At 64.6% G+C, this 17,913-nt stretch overlaps 1 protein-coding gene across 1 annotated transcript in view; it reads right to left on the bottom strand.

Annotated features, from left to right (window-relative positions):
- The window catches only part of COL5A1 (collagen type V alpha 1 chain), a 150,556-nt gene that overhangs the window by 82,505 nt on the left and 50,138 nt on the right, over positions 1 to 17,913 (bottom strand). Inside the window, 5 exon segments of the mRNA XM_047768868.1 lie at positions 1,207 to 1,263; positions 1,386 to 1,553; positions 2,425 to 2,673; positions 3,164 to 3,301; positions 4,360 to 4,491. Coding sequence (XP_047624824.1) covers positions 1,207 to 1,263; positions 1,386 to 1,553; positions 2,425 to 2,673; positions 3,164 to 3,301; positions 4,360 to 4,491 — 744 coding nt within the window.

Below are 17,913 nucleotides of genomic sequence, written 5' to 3'. Positions count from 1 at the left end.
GTTCTCATCCGAGCAAAAGACGCGTGTGCCCAGTGACCGCAGCCCAGGAGAAAAAGATGAGCCACAGCCCTGAGACAGGCCGGGGGAGTGGGGGGCCGGGCAGGACGGTCATCTAGTCCCCCCCATCTTGTCTGCCCTGGCCACGGGCTCTAAGGGAGATAAGGTTCCAGAGGAACCTTCCCAGCCCACTGGAGGGTGGGGGCCCCTCCATCCTGCCTCCTGGGGGCCCACGATCAGAAGACCCTGGAGCCGCCACGTCACATTCTGGCTCAGCCACTGGGAACCGAGTGCTGGCAGCGGAAGCCGGGGCCCAGCCCAGCCTCGTGACCGGTCGAGGGGCAGGACACTGGCCTCCTCCCTCCGGCTCTTAGAGGACGTGGCAGGGGCGGACCTTGGCAGCCGGCCTCCCCACTCTGGTGTCCAGGGCCGCTTCCCAGCCCACAGCCGTGCCCACCACGAGCAGTCCCAGGGGGCCCGCCCCAGGCGATTAATCGCCTGGCACCTCGGCCACCCCAGTTAGGGCCCTGACCTGGGCAGCCCTCGGGCCACGGGGTGGGCCCTGGAGGGCCCAGCGGGGGCAGCTCCCTGCAGGCAGGGGACGTGCCGACACAGAGGAGGGCCCCGCCAACACCCACGAACCCACTCCTTGCACACGGGACCTCTTGGCTGTGGTCCCAGCGGTCGGAGTCATCAAGGGTCACTAACTTGCCCGTGGCCCCATCACCTGGCTCAGTGAAGTGCCGCTCAAGCGCCATTTGAGCTGACAAGCAGGTTTCCGTTCCCCGTCCGCAGCAGCAACACGGCTGCACAGCCAGCGCGGAGAGGCAGGTCCCTGACTACGGCTCTTGCCTCAGACCCGCAGCTCCGGGTCCACATTCAGCTGGCGGGTCCCTCCACCCTCCAGGGCGGCAGCCCTGCCTCCCAGAAGCTGAGTCTCTTTTCATCGAGAAGAAACGGATGCACAGTGACGTGCCCAGCTCTTAGGTGGACACGGCACAGGGTCCTGACCCACAGGAACCCGGGCTGCCCAGCCGAGGTCCAGAGCCCTCCCCCTGCTGGGGGGCTTCAGCAGCAGCAAGGCGCGTCCCTGCGGTGGCCCTGGGCAGAAAGGGGTCCAGCATCTCGCCATGTCCTACCCAACCCGCCATGTGCCCCGAGCTGCGACCTCCACCCCCCCCAGCCGGTTAAGATAAGAAAGCGCCTTACGGGTTCGATGATGGCGGGCTCTCCTTTTTGTCCTTTCTCGCCCCGCGGTCCTCCCATCTGGAGTTTGAAAGACGTGGCGAGGAGAGGGAGAGAAGGAAGAAGGTGGCAATTACCCCACGGCCACAGCACCCCAGGGGCCCCGCCCAAGGGCCTGGGAAGGTGCCCTCCGAGGCGCTCACCCCTTCGTAGATGGTGTCCTGGTTGGCGGGCATCCCGGGCCCGATCTCCGACGGGGCGATGGTGGGGTCATAGTACGGGTCGTAGTAGTTCTCGTCCGGGTTCTTGATGGTCTCTTCCGTGAACTCCGCGTCCAAGTCATCCAGCCCTTCCTCCGGAGGCGGAGCTGGCTGAGGGGGAGGCCGGCAGGGATCAGCGCCAGGTAACGGGGCGACACAGGCCCCCAGCCCGGGGACTCCCAGGTCACAGGACACGGGGAGCCTGGAGGGGCCCTTGCTGGGGGGCACCTTCCACCTTCTCCTGACAGGGAAACCCACCCCCAAGCCCCCAAGATGCCTTGGCAAACCAGGGCTGCTGGGGGTGGCCATGCCGTGCCAGGCTGCCCCAGGCTCTTGGGGAAGTCGGGGCCTCCAGGGGCTCCCCCCTAGGCTCGGGGTCTCAGGACAACATGCCCCTAACCCGATGCCCGCTGGCAGAGAGATCCAGGGCCGTGAGAAGCCCTGCGTCTGCTCTGGGGCCACAAGGAATTCAGCATCAGCCATTTGCAAGGCTTCGCTATGTGCCACGGGCTCTGCTCAACTCTCTAATCTGGAGACCTGGCCATGACCCCAAGAGGCAGGCATATCCCTCGTGTAAAGGGGGAGTCACGGACGTCCAGGGAGATGCCAAGTCAGGGCTGCCTGACCAGAAAGCCCACGGCTGTGCCCAGCACCCCTCGGCCTCGTGTCCCAGCTGCCCGCCCAGAGCCCCAGCCGTGTGCCCATCCAGCCTGCCCTCTCCCAGGCCACGGTGAGGACCCCGCGAATGCAGGTCCTCACCCACCTGCACCCAAACCCCAGAGACCTGGGCGAGGCCCACGCCACCCACGTTGCCGGTGACGAACTAACACGAAGATCCCCTGGGCAGGTTCGAGATTCCAAACTCGGGGGGGCAGCATTTAAACCAGCCCAGGGCCGAGGGCCGCAGGGCGGGGGCGGGGAGCGGGGTGGGGAGCGGGGTGGGCCGCCCCCCGGCCCCGCCCAGACCCAGTGGCTCAATTACGTTGGAGGCGTTGGAGGTGATCACGGTGCCGGTGGGGACCTCGGCCCGGGCGCCCTGGTCGGGGTTCTCGTCGGGGTTCTCGTCGGGGCTCTCGAGGCCGTCGCCGTAGTTGAGGTCCTCGTACGGGGGCGGCGTGTAGTAGTCCTCGCTGGGCACGTAGTCGTAGTCCCCGAGGCCGGGGTCCTCCTCCTTCCCGGCCGCTTCGCTGGTGTCGGGCACCGGCGCGCTGGTGGGGGGCTGGGTCTGCTCCTGAGAACCGGCGGACACGCGGCGTCAGGGGGCAGCCGGTGCGCCGGGGACCAGGGCAGGGGTTTCCTCTGCGGCTTGAGAGGCAGGCTGACCCATCGGACAAGCGAACCCCGAGGATCCGGGCACAGGGGCCGCCGGGGTCTGGGGAGTGCTGTGACGGCCAAACCCCAGAACGGCGCTCGTGAACTGGGTCCAGGCATCTCCAAATTGGTGAGAGAGCCAGACCTTCCAGAGTCTTAGAGCAATGTGGGCTGGGGTCCCATCCACCCCAGGGGAGCGGGTGGTGTTCCTTCACAGGCATGTCCCCTGGTGTCCCCTGGCACCGAGGAAAGCCCCCTGCCCCACACCCCCCGTAAGGACAGAGCGCACACGGCCTCCCATCCCTTCTCTGCCACTGCCCAGTCTCCAAGTGGCCCCCGTGCCCCCTGCAGCCCCTCCATCCTCCCCCACCACGCCGCACCCTCCAGGGGCCAGCGCCACCCGGCCAGACCTCAGCCACCTCCGTGGTCTCTCGGGCAGCTTCCACGGGCGTCTTGGTGGTGCTGGGCTCCTTGCCCACGTCGTCCGTGTCCTCGTAGTAGGGGTACTCGTAGTAGTAGGTGTCCCCATCGCCCTCTCCGTCCGGGTACTGAAAGGAGATCGGGCCCGGGAGGAAGGCGTGAGCCCCCACCCGAGATGCCAGCTGCCCCTCCCCCACGGGCTGCACCAGAAGAGCGGACCCCTGACCGTCACGCCAGCTCCAGGCACCAGCGGAGCCCCCTCTGCAGGTCCGGGGAAGCAGAGCTGCCCCTGAGAAGTCCCAGGAGGACACGGGGACCCCAGGCGCCCTTCAAAGAGAGAGGAGCCCTGGAAGGTCCCCAAGTTCTGACCTTTAGGACCTGAAGCCAGGACAACCAGCCGAACATGGGCTGTGTGGGCAAAGCCACTACCCCTGGGGTCCCCCATCCTCCCCGAAGCCCCAGACCACACGCGAGAGCATCACGGTGAGAGGCGGTCTGGCCCTCAGACCGTTTCTGCATCAGGAACCAGGAGGGGGCCTCGGCCGCAGGACCCGCGGGGAGCCCCGTCCCCGTCCCGTCCCGGGGTTTGTAAGACAGGCCAGGGCCAGAATCCCAGGGGCTTCGGGACCGGCCAAGAAAGAAGGGGGGCCCAGAGGAAAAATAAAGAACAGGGCTCTTATTTTACTTAAAAGAAACGGGAGTCAAATCTGCGCTGGGGGGAGGACTTCCTTTGGAAATGACGCAAAAGACTGCAGATAAAACTGCCCCAGGTGCTGCTGGAGGCTGGGGGCAGGTGGACGGGAAAGGCTGACCCTCCGTCACAGGGGTCACGGTCAGAGGAAAAGGCCGCCTCTCAGAGTTGCTGCCCCTCTGGGGGTCAGAGGACAGCCCCGAGCCCGCCACCCCCACCCCCGCCCCCGCCTGGCAAGCTCGACACCCCCCAAGGGCACCTGGGACGCCTCCCTCATGACACCCGTCCAGGGGTCGAGGGTAAGAGAAGCCTGCGTCTTTGTGACATCTGCCCTGGGAGACCCTTCAGAAAGTGAGCAGGGGTCCCGCGCCCTGGCCCTCGATCGATTACGGTCCCAGCCAGTGCGCCCACCCAAAACGGGGCTCCCACGGCTTCTGTGTCCCGCCACGCCGCCCCCTCCCGGAGGGGCTGCCCGCGGCCCCCAGCAGGACTCACATATTCATCGGGGTTGGGGTCCTGCGACTGGGGCTTGTCGGGGACGGCGGTGTCACAGTCGGGGCTGTAGTGCTCACAGTAATCGTAAGCCGCCCGGTGGTCCGAGACAAAGAGCAGCTGCTGGATGTCCCCCTGGAAAAGGACGGAAGCCATGAGCAGGTGGCACAGAGGGCACGCACACGGGGACCCAGGAGACCCTCCCGACTTCTGAGAGCTCATCCTCGGGGTCAGACCTCCTCCAGGAGAGCCGCTGCCTTCAAAAGCCACGCAAGCCACCCATCCATCCGTCCATTTGTCTTTCCACCCACCCACCCACCCATCCATCCATGATCCATTCACCCACCCGCCCACCCATCCATGTATCCTGCAGTCCACCCACCCATCCATGCAGGTATCACCATGCACCCACTACCCACTCATCCATCCATCCATCCATCCTTCCAGCCACTCATCCATCTATGCACCCATCCACTCACTCAGCAGCAAGTACTGAGTACCTACGAAATGCAAGCCACTGCGCCACATACGGGGGGATGCAGCCATGGCCAAGAACCACCACCTGGTGGTGCCCACGCCCTCCCCAACACCTTGGGCTTGCCTTGTGCCCCTGTGGTTAGACCCCATCGTTCCCAGGCTGCATTCATCAGGTTCTCATCAATGCCCCCTCCAGGCCCACTGCACCCCCGCTCCTGCACCCCCACTCTGCCAGGATCCAGTCAAAGGCACCTGCTGCTCCTGAAGGGCAGAGCCAGGCATGGAGTGAGAGCCCAGTGCCCATCCACTCAGCCAGAGCCACAGGCTCAGGCAAGGAAGCTGCACCCTCCCTGCCAGCCATTTGGTGAAGGTGCATGAGGCCCTTCTCTGTGCCAAGCCCCGGGCTGTGCCAGAAGGGAGAGAGGGGCCCCCCAGGAAGGGGCCAGATGTGGCCTCTCATCGCCGGACCACAGCAGGGCTGCCGGGACGTGTCGCTGGGTCACTAGCACAGGTCCATGGATCGCCTCCAGGGTCTGAGAACAAGGTGCAACCACAAGTACAGCTCTGGGGAGGGGACCCCCGTGGCCTCCTTGGCTCCCCAGAAGCTCTGTGGGAAACCTGACCCAGAGATGGGGCAAACTGGGTGCCAGCCCTGGAGCAGACCTGATTCCTGGGGGGCATGTGGGTCCAAAAACGTGTGCCCCCCCCCTCGACTAGGGTCTGAAAAGCCCCATGATGAGCAGGGGGTGGCGAGGAGGGCTCCCTCGGGAAGCCCGTCTCCTTGCGGGCAGCTCTGCAGAGGGACCGTTTCTCCTTCTAAAGAGGGCGGCCCCCGCGCACAGCTCTGCCTCGGGCAACACGCTCAGGTGGGCCCTCCTGCCAGCATCTCCGACCACAACTCCACCTGCAGCGGGGGCTCCATGTGCAGCCCCTTCCTCTACCTTCCTGCTACTGGGAGGAGCAGGCATGTGGGGAGGGGGGGTCACGGAACAGAGCAGGAGGGGCCCCACCTGCCCCAGACCTTGGCACTCCCCGCCCAGCACCCGGACCACAGGCTTCACTCTGAAAATCACGATGTGTCCTCCTCCCTGGACTGGTACCGCTGCCCACCCACACGCTCCCCCGCCCCCATCACTTTCTCTCTCTCTGTCTCTCTCTCTCTCTGTCTCTCTCTTCCTCTCTCTGTCCTTCTCCTTCTCTCTCTCCCTTGGGATGGCAGAGGCTCCTGGCCCACGTTTTAAACTCTCCAGCAGACAAGGACCATATGACGGGAACAGTGAATCAAAACCACACATTTTCATTAAACAACATGGCTTCTAGTTCAAATTCCATCCAATTCAAATAAAATATTTTCTCCGTGAAGCTGGCAGCTTGACATCTGAATATACATTATCCAAAGGCACTTACTGGAAGGAAGAAGAGGCTTGGGGTCTTTGCGGAGGGGGGGGGGCGCGCAAATGTGACCCAGGAGCAGTCAGCACACTCATCGGGGGCCCAGAAAAGGGCCTGCCCCCCATGGAAAGCCCAGGTCCCCAAGGTCACACACGGGGCCGGTGCATCTCTGGGTCCCTGCCTCCCAGGGTGCCCAGCCCAGCGCCAGGCCCTGCACGACAGGCACTCACGGCTCCACAGCAGGCAACGAGCAAGGCTAAAGACCAGGGCAGCCAGAGCCCCGAACAGGCCAGGCCAGCGCAGAGGGGTCCCCACCACGCACCCAGACTCTGGAATGCCAGCACAGGCTCCTGCGCGCCCTGCCCCCGCCGCCCCCGGGCTGCAGCAGTGAACACGGGGTCCGTTGAGGGCCCCACACGCATGTAGGCCCTCATTTCCAGTCCACCCTCCCCTGCAAAGGCCCAGACACATTAAAAATCATTTCCCCACCAAATCCTTGAGTGGCTCTGCATACCCCAAAACAGGCCCACTTGTTCTGTGCGCGGGTCCCTCAGCGGGCAGGGGTCTCCCGTCCCCCACCCACCGTGGGGAAGCAGAATCTGAGGTGCAGGTGGGCAGCTCCCCGGAAACCCTCTTCCGGAGCTCCTTCCAGCCATCCCCCACGACCTCTTCCCGCTCCAGGGCTGGGGGCTCACACCCCCAGGTGGCTCTTCGGGAGCTTCAGGGTAGGACCTGGGGTGACAGGCGTGTCCCTGGCTCTGTCTCCAGGCTTCTGGAAGGAGGGGCTGGCTCTCCTGCACCCACAGGGCCGTGTGGAGCCAGGAGCCGCTTTGGAACCACCTCCTGAAGGCAGGGCAGAGGGGGCTGCAGGATGCTGTCCCCTCTCCCCCTGCAGCCGAGCCCCCTGAGAACTGGGCAGAGAAGCTGGGGCTCAGCACAAAGCTGCCAGAGCCACCTTGCACGAGCCGAGGAAACCACCCCAGCCCCTCCTGGGATGGGCAGGGAGCACTAGGTCAGCGCAAGGCCAGGCAGGACCACGGATGCCCCTCAGGCAGGGGGTTCCGACGGCTCTCCCCTCAGGCTGTTGGCCGACGGTTCTGACCGGAGTGGGATGGTTCCTGGGGACACAGGCCATCCTGGAGGCCATGGGGCACCACTAAGAGTGGGCCCGCGTCCCCGAAACCCACGCCCTTCATGGGCCGTGACTACCACGAGGCATCAGGGCGGAGGAAAGTCCTGTCTCCTGCCCCGGGCCTCCCAGACCCTCTGCCCCAGAGGGATCCAGAAGGCCTGCTCATCGAGAGGGGCAGCCAGGACCCAGAGCGGCCCCGCTGTCCTCAGACAAGCTCTGACCTTATGTCTGGGTCCCCAAGGCAGCCCCCCCAACCCGGAGAGCGCCCCTCCTTCCGCCCCAGGGTGGCCTCAGGAAGTCCTGTCCCTTCTGGAGCATCCAATCAGATTTCTCTCTGAAACAAAGGGGCACGTGGGCTCCTGCCCAGCGCCGCCGGCCATCAGCCTCCTCCACCCTCGGGAGGGCCAGGCAGAGAGCTTGGCCAGAAGGTCGGAAAATCAAAGAAGACTCTGTGTCATCGCGCGGGAGCGGGAAGCCGGAACTTGAATTACTCGAGTCTGCGTTTTAGTCTGGGGACGCCGACACCCAGGGGGCCCCTCGCAGAGACCTCGGCTCCCCTTGTCCTTGGCCTTGTTGAGACCAGAGGCAGCCTGAGCATCCTTCTCCACCGGAGCTTCCGGCAGCCACCGCCCGGCGACATGGGGACACGAGCCCCCAGCTGCCTAAGCGGGTTCAGGCTGCCTTTCCAAAGTGAAACCGTGACAGCAACTTTGTGGCTGTGTTTGGAGAGCATTTTCACGATGCTCGTTTGATGTGAAACCAAGTGCCAAACTCTGGACCCACCACGGAGCCCCTCCCCTGGCGGAGCCTTCACAGCAGCTGCTTGGGGGACATGCTGGGGGGAGATGCCGGGGACAGCCCCGGACCCCACAGAGCCCGGGGAGTGGCGGGGAAGCGCTGGCTCCACTGTGCCTGCCTGCGCCAGCCTCCTGGGACCGCCTGGCGTCCTGCCTTCCAGGCCTCCTACCTGTCAGGGCTCCCTCGGGACACGGGGACCTGGGAACTGAGCCTGGCCGGGGCTTCACAAAAGGGCTCCCATCCCCAGGGCGGCCTGGGCCTCTAGCAGGCTTTACACATCAGGCTGCCGCATATATCAGTTCAGAAGGGTTTACAGGGCCTTCTTAGAAAGTTGAAATCCCGGATGTAGGAAAATCGTCTCATTTTACAGACTAGGAATCTGAGGTCCGCAGGGGTGGGGCCGCCAGGGCTCAGCGGCGGGTCAGCTCCAGGCCTCTGAGTACAGGAGACTGTGACATCGTGACCGGGGTTCATCGTGCCCCTGGCCACTGCTGGACACCCCCCAGGCATCTCTCCTGAGCCTCACCACAACCCCCATTTCACAGTCAGGAAAGCCGAGGCAAAGAGCTTTCCAGAACCAAGAAGGTCCCCCTTGTACCTCCTCGACTCCACCCCATGGCGGCCCTGTGACCTCACACGTGACCCGGGCCTGCGGGCCCCCTCATCCTCCATGGCCAGAGCCCTCACAGAGTGTCCCCAACTGTGCCGTCCCTCCCCCCCACCAACCAGATCCCCGCCGTGACCTGGGTGCGATGGCTGCCCCCCGGAAGGGACCCCTTCTCACGCTGGCTCCCCCCTCGTTGCCGGCAGAGCCCAGAGCAGTGGGGGCCCCGCCTGTGGGGAGCTCCGACGGCCGCAGGCCCGCCCTGCCCTTCCAGCATCTCTCCCCAGAGCCCGGGAGGACCCTCAAGGTCACGTGCAGCCCAGGCCGGAGCAGGCGGCTGACCTGCAGAGGGTGTGGAGGAGACACGGGGCGGGGGGGATATGTGGGGAGGGGACACCTGCCAGGGACGGGGGAGATGGGACTCGGGCGCCTCCCTCAGCTGCAGCTCTAAGTCCCGGGCTGACGGCACAGGTGCCGCTCCCCCCCCCCCCCCCCCCCCGCAGCCCCCAAGGGATGGCTTTCCAGGCGCACTGCCCATAGCAAGCCTCTGCCTTTCACCCCCCGCCCCCCAGCCCACCTCCCCACGGCTCTCCACTGGGAGCTGGACCCTCCTTGCCTCCCTCTCATCCCCATTTCCCACATGCACAGACTGAGGCTCGGGGCGGAGCAGGGGGGGCAGGGTGACTCTCCCAGGACACAGAGCGGGGGGTCCCAAGTCTCTACCCGACAGGCGGTTCCCGCCCAGAGCCTCCTGGTGTGTCTGCACATGCTTCCAGCTCCCACAGACGACACCTCACCTCCTCCAGGAAGCCCTCCATGGGCCAGGCGCCCGCCCAACAGGCCACCTGCACCCCCATCTCCAATCCCAGGCCTCGCTCAGTTTAGCTCTAAACCCCGAGGCCCGGACTCGGGCTTGCACAGCCCGCCTGGGGGCCCAAGTCACCTGCCGAGACGCAGGCGCCGCAGCTTTGACTGCATCCCTCGCTCTGATGCTGCCCACGGGTTCGCCTTTTACCTCCTTATTCTGACCCCACGGGGCCAGGAAAGCTCTCCAGGGGTCCTAGAAGCTTCTGCACGGCCTGGCAGTCAACACGGCCATTCGACTCCCTGCACAGCCCTGACGCCCAGGGTGGCCATGGGCGGTCCATCCTTCTGCCAGGGGCAGCCTGGGCAAAAGGCCACAGCCCCTGGGACGCCAGGGCACAGGGGTCGCCCGCCCTCGCTGAGCCAGGCATTTTGTGAGGGAATCAGTTCTGCCTTTTCCGATAATGAGATTTTATCCAAGCTGCGTTTCCGCTACGAGCTGAGGAAATTGCAGAGTTTTCGTTGGAGAGCTTTGCAACCCTGGGGGCTGTGGAGGCGGAAAAGGTCTCTGCCCAAAAGAGGAAGGCTCTGGCTCAGCCTGAGGGGATTGTGCTCCCTGCCACCCCCGCTGAGCACGCGCCAGGCTCTCTCTCCTCTCTCTCCCTCCTTCCTCCTTTGCAACAAAAAGCCACAGGTCCCTGGGGGAAGCCAGCCCCATGGTAACGCCCCACCCCAGGGCCCCTCCTTATCCAACCTGAACCGGCTGCAAAGGGCCCCCACCTGGCTTCTCCTGTGGACTCTGCTGCTAATTTTAGATGCACCAACCTTTGGAGGAAAATGGATGCTTCCTGTCGAGGCTGCAGGAGCAGCAACAAGAGGGGAAAAGCATCGGCCTTCCTGCCGCAAATCTGCCCCGTGCGAGGCCGTCTCAGTCCCTGGCCACGTGGCTTCCTGGCCTGAGGCTCAGGGGGCAGCAGGGGCCCCCAGCTCGGCTGTCAGCGACCCAGAGAATGGCAGGACCCGCACACCTGCGTGTCCCTCCCACCCGAGAAACCTGAGCATGTCCCCAAAAGGTCTCCTGGTCTGAACAATGGCTGGGGTGGTGGGGGGGGGGCAGGAGCCACCTTGGGGCTGCAGGAGGGGGCACCTGCCCGGCGTCGGTCACCACCGCATCTCCCAAGTGACACAGAAGGGCACACGCGTGCACGGAGCAGCGGGGACTTGCACACGCAGTCACGGCCCACCCGACAAGCTTTCCTCCGCGGGGGGGCCTGGTGGGGGCGGACAAACAGGACTTGGAGGGGGGCACCCAGGGCAGGGGGCCGCACAAGCCACCTTCTTGACATCCAGCAGACTTGCGAAGCCCCTCTTCCTGTCAAGCCCACCTGGCCGCTTGCCGCGGTATCTGTCATCCCGAGTCACACACGGGACAGGCAGGACGCCGAGCCAGGGGCTCTAAACCATCCTTTGCTGGTTTTCAGCGCCCTGGACTGGGAGAGCCTTTCCCACCCTTCAGATGAGTGTGTGTTCAAGAAATAGTTCCATGCCGTTGGAAACCACTTCCTGCCGGGCCCCCAGGTCGGCCTCACTGGTCCAGCCTGTGACCCCACCCCTGCCACGTGGCCGCCACCCGGCCCAGTCCAGTTCTCACCTGTGCCACCCGCGGGGGGCGGCCCCAGGGTGTCTAGACTCGAGTCTCCTCACCCCTGCGCTGATGCAGGCTGGGGCCACACCTGAGTCTCTACGAAGGGGCCAAGGGCAGGGGTGCGTGTGGGGGGTGTGGTCAACTCCCAGCCTCATCGGACCCTGAAACCGGCCCCAGTGACCAAAGGGTCAGCTTGGTGACCTCGGAGCGTGGACACCTCATCCCCAGACCCCAGGCAGCAGAGCCAGTGGCAGGGGCCAGGCCGGCTCGGAGGCCCACCCGACTCTATAAAGGGCGTCTCAACTCCTTTCCCTGTCACCTCTGTGGCCCCAGATGTTTCACTCTGGACATTTAGGTGACCAGCCCGGACTGGGCAGCACAGGGGGTGAAGCCGAGCCTTCCTTCTCTCTGGATTTTCAGAGCAGAGGCCTGTGGACGCGGGGCTGGCCATGCAGCATGGGGACGCACGTGGAGTGACGGGCTCCAGAGAGGAAGGGGCACAGCCCTGGGTGAGCTGTGACCACAGGTGGCCTGGGCGCTGGACGCCCCCCGGCCAGCTCTGGGGCTTAAGCACATTACTTAGTTTCTCCAGCCGTGCCCCCCTCCCCACCGCACCTGCCGTGCGCATTTGCAAAAGAGGATAAAGACCTACCCAACAGCAGTGTCCCGAGGACTAGACGCTGTGCGTGCAGACGGCCCGCGGGCCGGACACACGGCGAGGCCTAGACAAAGCGGCAGCCGCCACCGCCACCACCACCACCGCCGCCACCGCCTCCACCTCCATCACCGCCGCCACCCCGACGCCATGACCGCCTTCGTCCCAGCCCCCTCCGCCGCTCCCCCCGAAGGCGGCGGGCTCGGATCATTCATTGAACCAGGATCCTCAGCACCTCGAGCCCATGGACCCAAGGAAGAACAGGTCAGCATCCCCGACCTCAAATCTCCAGCTTTACTGCTTCCCCGGGAGGCGCTCAGGTGGCCGAGCGGCTCCCTCGGCCTGGGGCAATCAAGGCAGGCATCCTGGAGGGGCTGGCCTTGGAGCGGGTTCTGGGGGAGGAGAGGGTGCTGCAGGCGCACATGCGCGCGCCTCCCCCTGCCGCCACCTCATCCCCCCCCCCCACCCCCCCACCGCCGCCCTGCTCGGTCCCTCCTGCAGCCCCCACCCCAGCTCTTAGCTCAGCCTCCACCGGGCTCGGTCCAGCCCTTTGATCTTGCTGCCTCTGTTCCCGGCATGTCCCTGTGACACGACATCACACCCACGGCCACCGAGCTTGGCCCGCGCGGACCGGCACCTCCTCTCGGGACGCCTCTCAGCCGCATCCCCCGCTTGGCGGCTCTGAACCCAAAGCAGAAAGTCGCATTTACCCTCATTCAACTTCGCTTCCTTTGTTCTAGAACACGGTGCCAGCCCGAGAGACCCCTTTCTGCATCTCCATCAACCCGAGAGCACCTTGGCAACACCTGGGACTGTCAGACCGGGCCCACGGCAGCCGAGGGACTCACTTCCACGCAGAGGGCGGGGCAGGCGGTCGGGGTGGGGGGGGCGGGATTTGAGAGGTCCTGCCAGCTCCCGGGTTCTGAGCGGACTCCACGTCGTGATCCAGCCTCACTTCCAGCGCTGAGGCGTCGTGACCCCGCAGGCCACCCGCATGACCGTCCCCACCCCAGCCCTGGCCACCTCAGCCGCACACACTCACTGCCGGACGTGGGACAGACCGGGCGAGACCAGGTGCCAAACTCCCGGGGACGATGGGCATGGCCCAAAGTGAGCAGGGCCTGGCCTGGGGCGGGGTGGGGACGCTCAGTCCTTGGAGCTCAGGAGGGTCTGAGAACCGGGCCAGCCAGAAGATCACCCTGAGAAGGGAGTCATCAGGCAGTGGCTCTGTCTGTCTGGAGGGGGAGTCGTTCAAAGGCACAGGGGCAGAGGTCTGACACCGGGGACCCAGCGCCCCCCCGCCCAGGCTGATCCAGGGAAGCGGCTATCGAGGCTGAGCCCAAAATCCAGGCCTGAACTTGCCTGCTGTGTGACCCTGGGCAGGTGGCTTTACCTCTCTGGGCTCCAGGCTGCCCACGTGGCTGCAGAGCCAAGACAGTGAGGGCCTCCCCGGCTCTGTGAGTACTCGTCAGACAGAGGAGACCAGCTAGCGTGGCCGCACACGTGCCTGACCTCCCCGAGGCTAAGGGCTTCCAGACGCATCGCAGCGGCACAGAGACATGAGCAGACGCCTTTCCACGTCCTCAGAGAGCAAGACTCAGCAGCAACCATCAAAGGCTCTGACGATGGTCCTTGCACGGTCAGCAGGTCCCGGGCCCTCCAGCCCCGAGCACCCACAGCTGCGTCAGCCCACCCCCATCTTGAAGGCTGTGGGAGGAGGCCTCCCAGGGGCCTGAGGTCCGGCCGTGGGCCTGGGGAGCCCTCCCTGCCTGCTGGAGGCTCTGTGCTCAGGGGGTCTCAGTCCAGCCCAGAAACAAGATCTGCAGATAAGGATAAGTCCAGCCTCCGCCCCAGCCGAGCCTACAGCACTCAGGCCCTCTCTCCGCCACCCCGGGATCACCCATCAACAGGACAGCGTGGCCGCAACAGCCACAGCACCCACCACTGTCCTGATAACCAGCACAAAAGCAGCCTCCCTCCCGCATGGCGGGGATGACCTGAGAAGCATGAGCCGCCGCTGGGCCCTTGACCAGCCTCTCTGAGCACAGACGGTGCCGGCTGATGGGCTGTGGACCCTGCGCTGGGGACTGTCAGGCACGGTGGCCGGCCGTTGTCCCCACAAGCCCGGCGGCCCATCTTCTGGGTGAGGATGCTGAGTCCCAGGCTTGCCCAGGGCCCTGCAGATGGTAAGTGGAGGCCCCGGCTGCCCGTGACCGCTGGCCTTGGTAACGAAGGCCAGGCACCAGCATGACCGCCAAGCCCTCCAGGGGATGGGTCCCCCTCGGCCACTCCCCCTCCCTCCCACCCCACCCCCGGCCCCCACAGTTGAGACGGAGGGACTCTGCGTCCACCAGCCCCTGACCCACCTCCGACACCACCCAGCCCATCCTCGGGGCCCCTCCTCTGGCACCCCTGTGGATTACCGGGCACCATGCTCGAAGGGGACCCACAGATCAGAAACCCCATGGTGGCTGGCCTCCAGCACCGCGCCAGCCTGTCCAGCCTGGGACAAAGGGCCTGCCGCTCCGTTTCCACGGAACAGACCCGCAGCCCTCGGGGGCCGGTTCTCACAGAGCATGCGCAGAAGCAGGGCAGGGGTGACGCCACGGGGTCACTCTGGACCCCTCCTTGCCAGGCCAGGGTGGGACGGCCCCCTCCCCGGCTGCTGGCTCACAAGGACCAGGCACGACCCCGGCCAGCTCCCCCGACCCAGTGCCCGCCCGAGCAGGTGATTCCAGGGGCGAGCCCCTTGGCTCAGACATTGACACGAGAACCTGTGATTTCACCACGGCCACCCTGCTCCCCCTGCCTCTGCCAAGGGGTCCCAGCCTCCCAGACGCCCGGCTGCTCACGGGTCCCAGCCCACAGGCTGCTGCTGGCCATCCGCCCCAGGCAGGAGTCCGGGCCCTGGCTCACCCACTGGAGACAAAAACACGCCTCGAACTCTCTGCCCACTGTCCCCTCTGGCCAGCCAGCTGCCCATTCAAGCCAGGAAGCCACACAGGGCTGCCCTGCCAGCCCCTCTGGCCGGGAGAGCTCACCCTGACTTCCTTGGGCACACACAGCTCAGCAGCCCACGAAAACCTCGGCTGGAAACCAAGCAAATATTCACGCCCAGAGACGGGCTTCTTCTTAGCCACACATGCCCTGCAGGCGTTAACGGGAGATCAGCCCCTCTCTCCACGCCGGCCTGGCAGCGGGCTGGACAGAGACCCCGATGGCAGGGGCAGGGCCTCCTCCCTGGAACCTGGGGACGTGGCCTTATTTGGAAATGGGGCTTCGCAGATAGAATGATCTACAAAACAGAAACAGAAGCACAGACTTGGAGAGCAGGCCCGGGGTTGCCAAGGAGGAGGGAGTGGGATGGACGGGGAGTTTGGGGTGAGCAGATGCAAACTATGCCGCTTAGAACGACACGCAAGGAGGTCCTACGGTACAGCACAGGGAACTCTACCCAGTCTCCTGGGAGAGACCTTGATGGAAAGGCAAACACAAAAGAATGTGTATATACGTCTAACTGAGTCACTCTGCTGTGCAGCAGCAATTGGCACAACACTCGAAATTAGCTAGACTTTAATATTAAAAAAAAAAAAAGGTTAAAAAAGAGTTCCCATCGTGGCTCAGTGGAAATGAATCCATGAGGATTCATCCAGGAGGTTGCAGGTTCAATCCCTGGACTTTGCTCAGTGGGTTAAGGATCCGGCGTTGCCGGGAGCTGTGGTGTAGGTCGCAGACACAGCTCAGGTCCTGCGTTGCTGCGGCTGCGGTGTCGGCCGGGAGCTGCAGCTCGGGTTCAACCCGTACCCTGGGAACCTCTACATGCTGCAGGTGTGGCCCTGAAAAGACTAAAAAATAAATAAATAAATAAATAAATAAATAAATAAATAAATAAAAATAAGGGACCGATCTTGAAATGAGATTAGCCTGGATTAAGATGGGCCCCAGACCCCAAACATATGTCCTGATAAGATGCACGCAGAACAAAGATGCAGGAGAAGAGGAGAAGCCGCAAAGTTGGAGCAGAGACTCACTGATGCGGCCATGAGCCAGGGACACCTGGGCTTCTGCTTCCCCAGGAAAAACCTCTCGGCCACATCAGGCCACTGGCCTCTGCCTGCTGCCACCTTATTCCACCTGCTACTGGGCTGGCCCTGCCCACGGCCCTCCAAGCTGGAAGAGGCAGGAAGGACCCTCCCCTGGGGCACCTGGAGGGAGCTCTGCCCTGTCCATCTGACCCTTTGATTTCCAACTTCCAGCCTCCAGAATGCGAAACAATAGGCTGTCTTTTTAAGTCACCAAATCACGGACCCGTCACACAAGGAGACTGCAGCCCCCCCTCCTTCCCAGGAGTCCGGGAAGGTCCCTGTGAAGGGCGCGGGGCTGAGGCAGAGGCGGCCCTGACCTTGACTCACTTGGGTTCCTCTGCTTCCCTAGGGGTCTGCCCTCCACATGGCCGGACCTGCCCGGGAGGTGCTCCTGGGCAAAGCACAGAAAGACGCTAAAGAGAGAGCTGGGACCAGGGCGGACATGGGTCTTGGAGCAGAGCTGGAGGGACCAGGCCCTGCTGCTGGGCTGTCCACGCCCATGCCCCCCAGCCATGCCCACACTCTCCAGCCAGGCCTGCCATCTGTGCAGGAAAGCCTGGCTTCCTGTGGCTCCTCGGGAATTCAGACCCAGGTCAGCGCTGGAGCTTCTGCGTCTGCATCTGAACAGAGTCCCTGGGACGAGATTGTGACAGTGCACCAGGCAGACCTGGTCCCTCCCCTGTTGCTCTGTGTGCCAGGCTCTCCCCTGGGAGTTGCGGGGATGGGCACGCGGCCACACCAGCCTGGGCCTGGCTCTCGGAACCACCGCACAGCCACCTCGTGGTGGCCCTGGAAAGGAACGCCACCCCTTCGGCTCTGGCAGAGACACGGCAGGAAAGTGGCCGCTGACAGGTGTGTGGAGCATCTGTTGGGGTCTCTGACGGTCTGCCCTGAACCTGGCTCTCTGAGAACACGGGAGGCCATGCATGCAGCAGGTCTGGACTCAGCAGCAATCTTGACCCCGCTGGCCCGCGTACTAGATGGGGCCAAGGTTCCCACCTGGTCCAGCTCCAGAGTCCGGCTCCTCCTGCGCCCTCACGGGTCTCCCCAGCAACACCCACTGGAAAAACGCCTGGACACCCGGGGAGGGGACCCTGGGCTGTGAATGCCATCAACAGTGGGGCTGGGGGCGCAGAGACACCGCCGGCAGACGCGCCCCCCACCCCCCCGCCGTATCCACGTTGCCCACATGGTGAACCCCGACTGGCCCCGCCACCCTGCAGGTGCACCGCCTTCTAGAGGGGACTAGAGCCATCTAGAAGGGTCTGTGGCCCCTCTGGAGAGACAGTAGGGTCAAGCTGACAGGGCCGCGGGGAGGCGCACAGAAAGGGCGTTGAATGCAAACGCGGCGCACGCAGACGCGGCGGGGCCGGGTTCGTCCACACCCGCGGGGGAACGCTTTCTCCCGCAGATGGTCCCCGCATGTCAAGGGACACAGGAGGCCTCAAGGTACCTGGCCCTGCAGCTCACCTGTCACCACACCCCTCGTCACCAGGTGCACGTCTGTCCCCTCTGGAGCCACAAGACCGGTGTCCCGACCCCAGGGGGCCCTGGGCCAGGGGCCAGGTGCCAGGATGTTCCTGAGGGGTCCAGGGTCAGAGGTCACACCTTGACCTCTGACGCCAACTCACTGCTCCCTCTCGGTAAAGACCTTGACCTCAGGCACCCTCCCCGTGGTGAAGTCGGGGCAGAGGCATCCCAGGCCGTCTCCATGGGTCTCTGGGAAAAAGCGCTGCCTCAGCCAAGGCCCAGTTCCTGCGCCGGGAAAACTAAATTCCAAGAAAGACCATGTCAGTGGAAAAGCCAGGCCCCTGGAAAAAGGGAGTCAGGATTAGGTAAAGCCCTGGGTCCCTTCCAAACGGCGGAGGAGAGCCGCCAGACGGCAGGGCTGTCCCTTGAATGCGGTGCGTTCCTTCCTGCTGGCGCCCAGGGGCTGTGCAGAGAGAGCTCACTTTCTACTCTGTT

The sequence above is a fragment of the Phacochoerus africanus genome, chromosome 2 (genome assembly GCF_016906955.1).
Source record: "Phacochoerus africanus isolate WHEZ1 chromosome 2, ROS_Pafr_v1, whole genome shotgun sequence".
Classification (NCBI taxonomy): domain Eukaryota; kingdom Metazoa; phylum Chordata; class Mammalia; order Artiodactyla; family Suidae; genus Phacochoerus; species Phacochoerus africanus.
The sequence above is the reverse complement of the archived record's forward strand: the minus strand, read 5'-3'. Positions and strand labels throughout refer to the sequence as shown.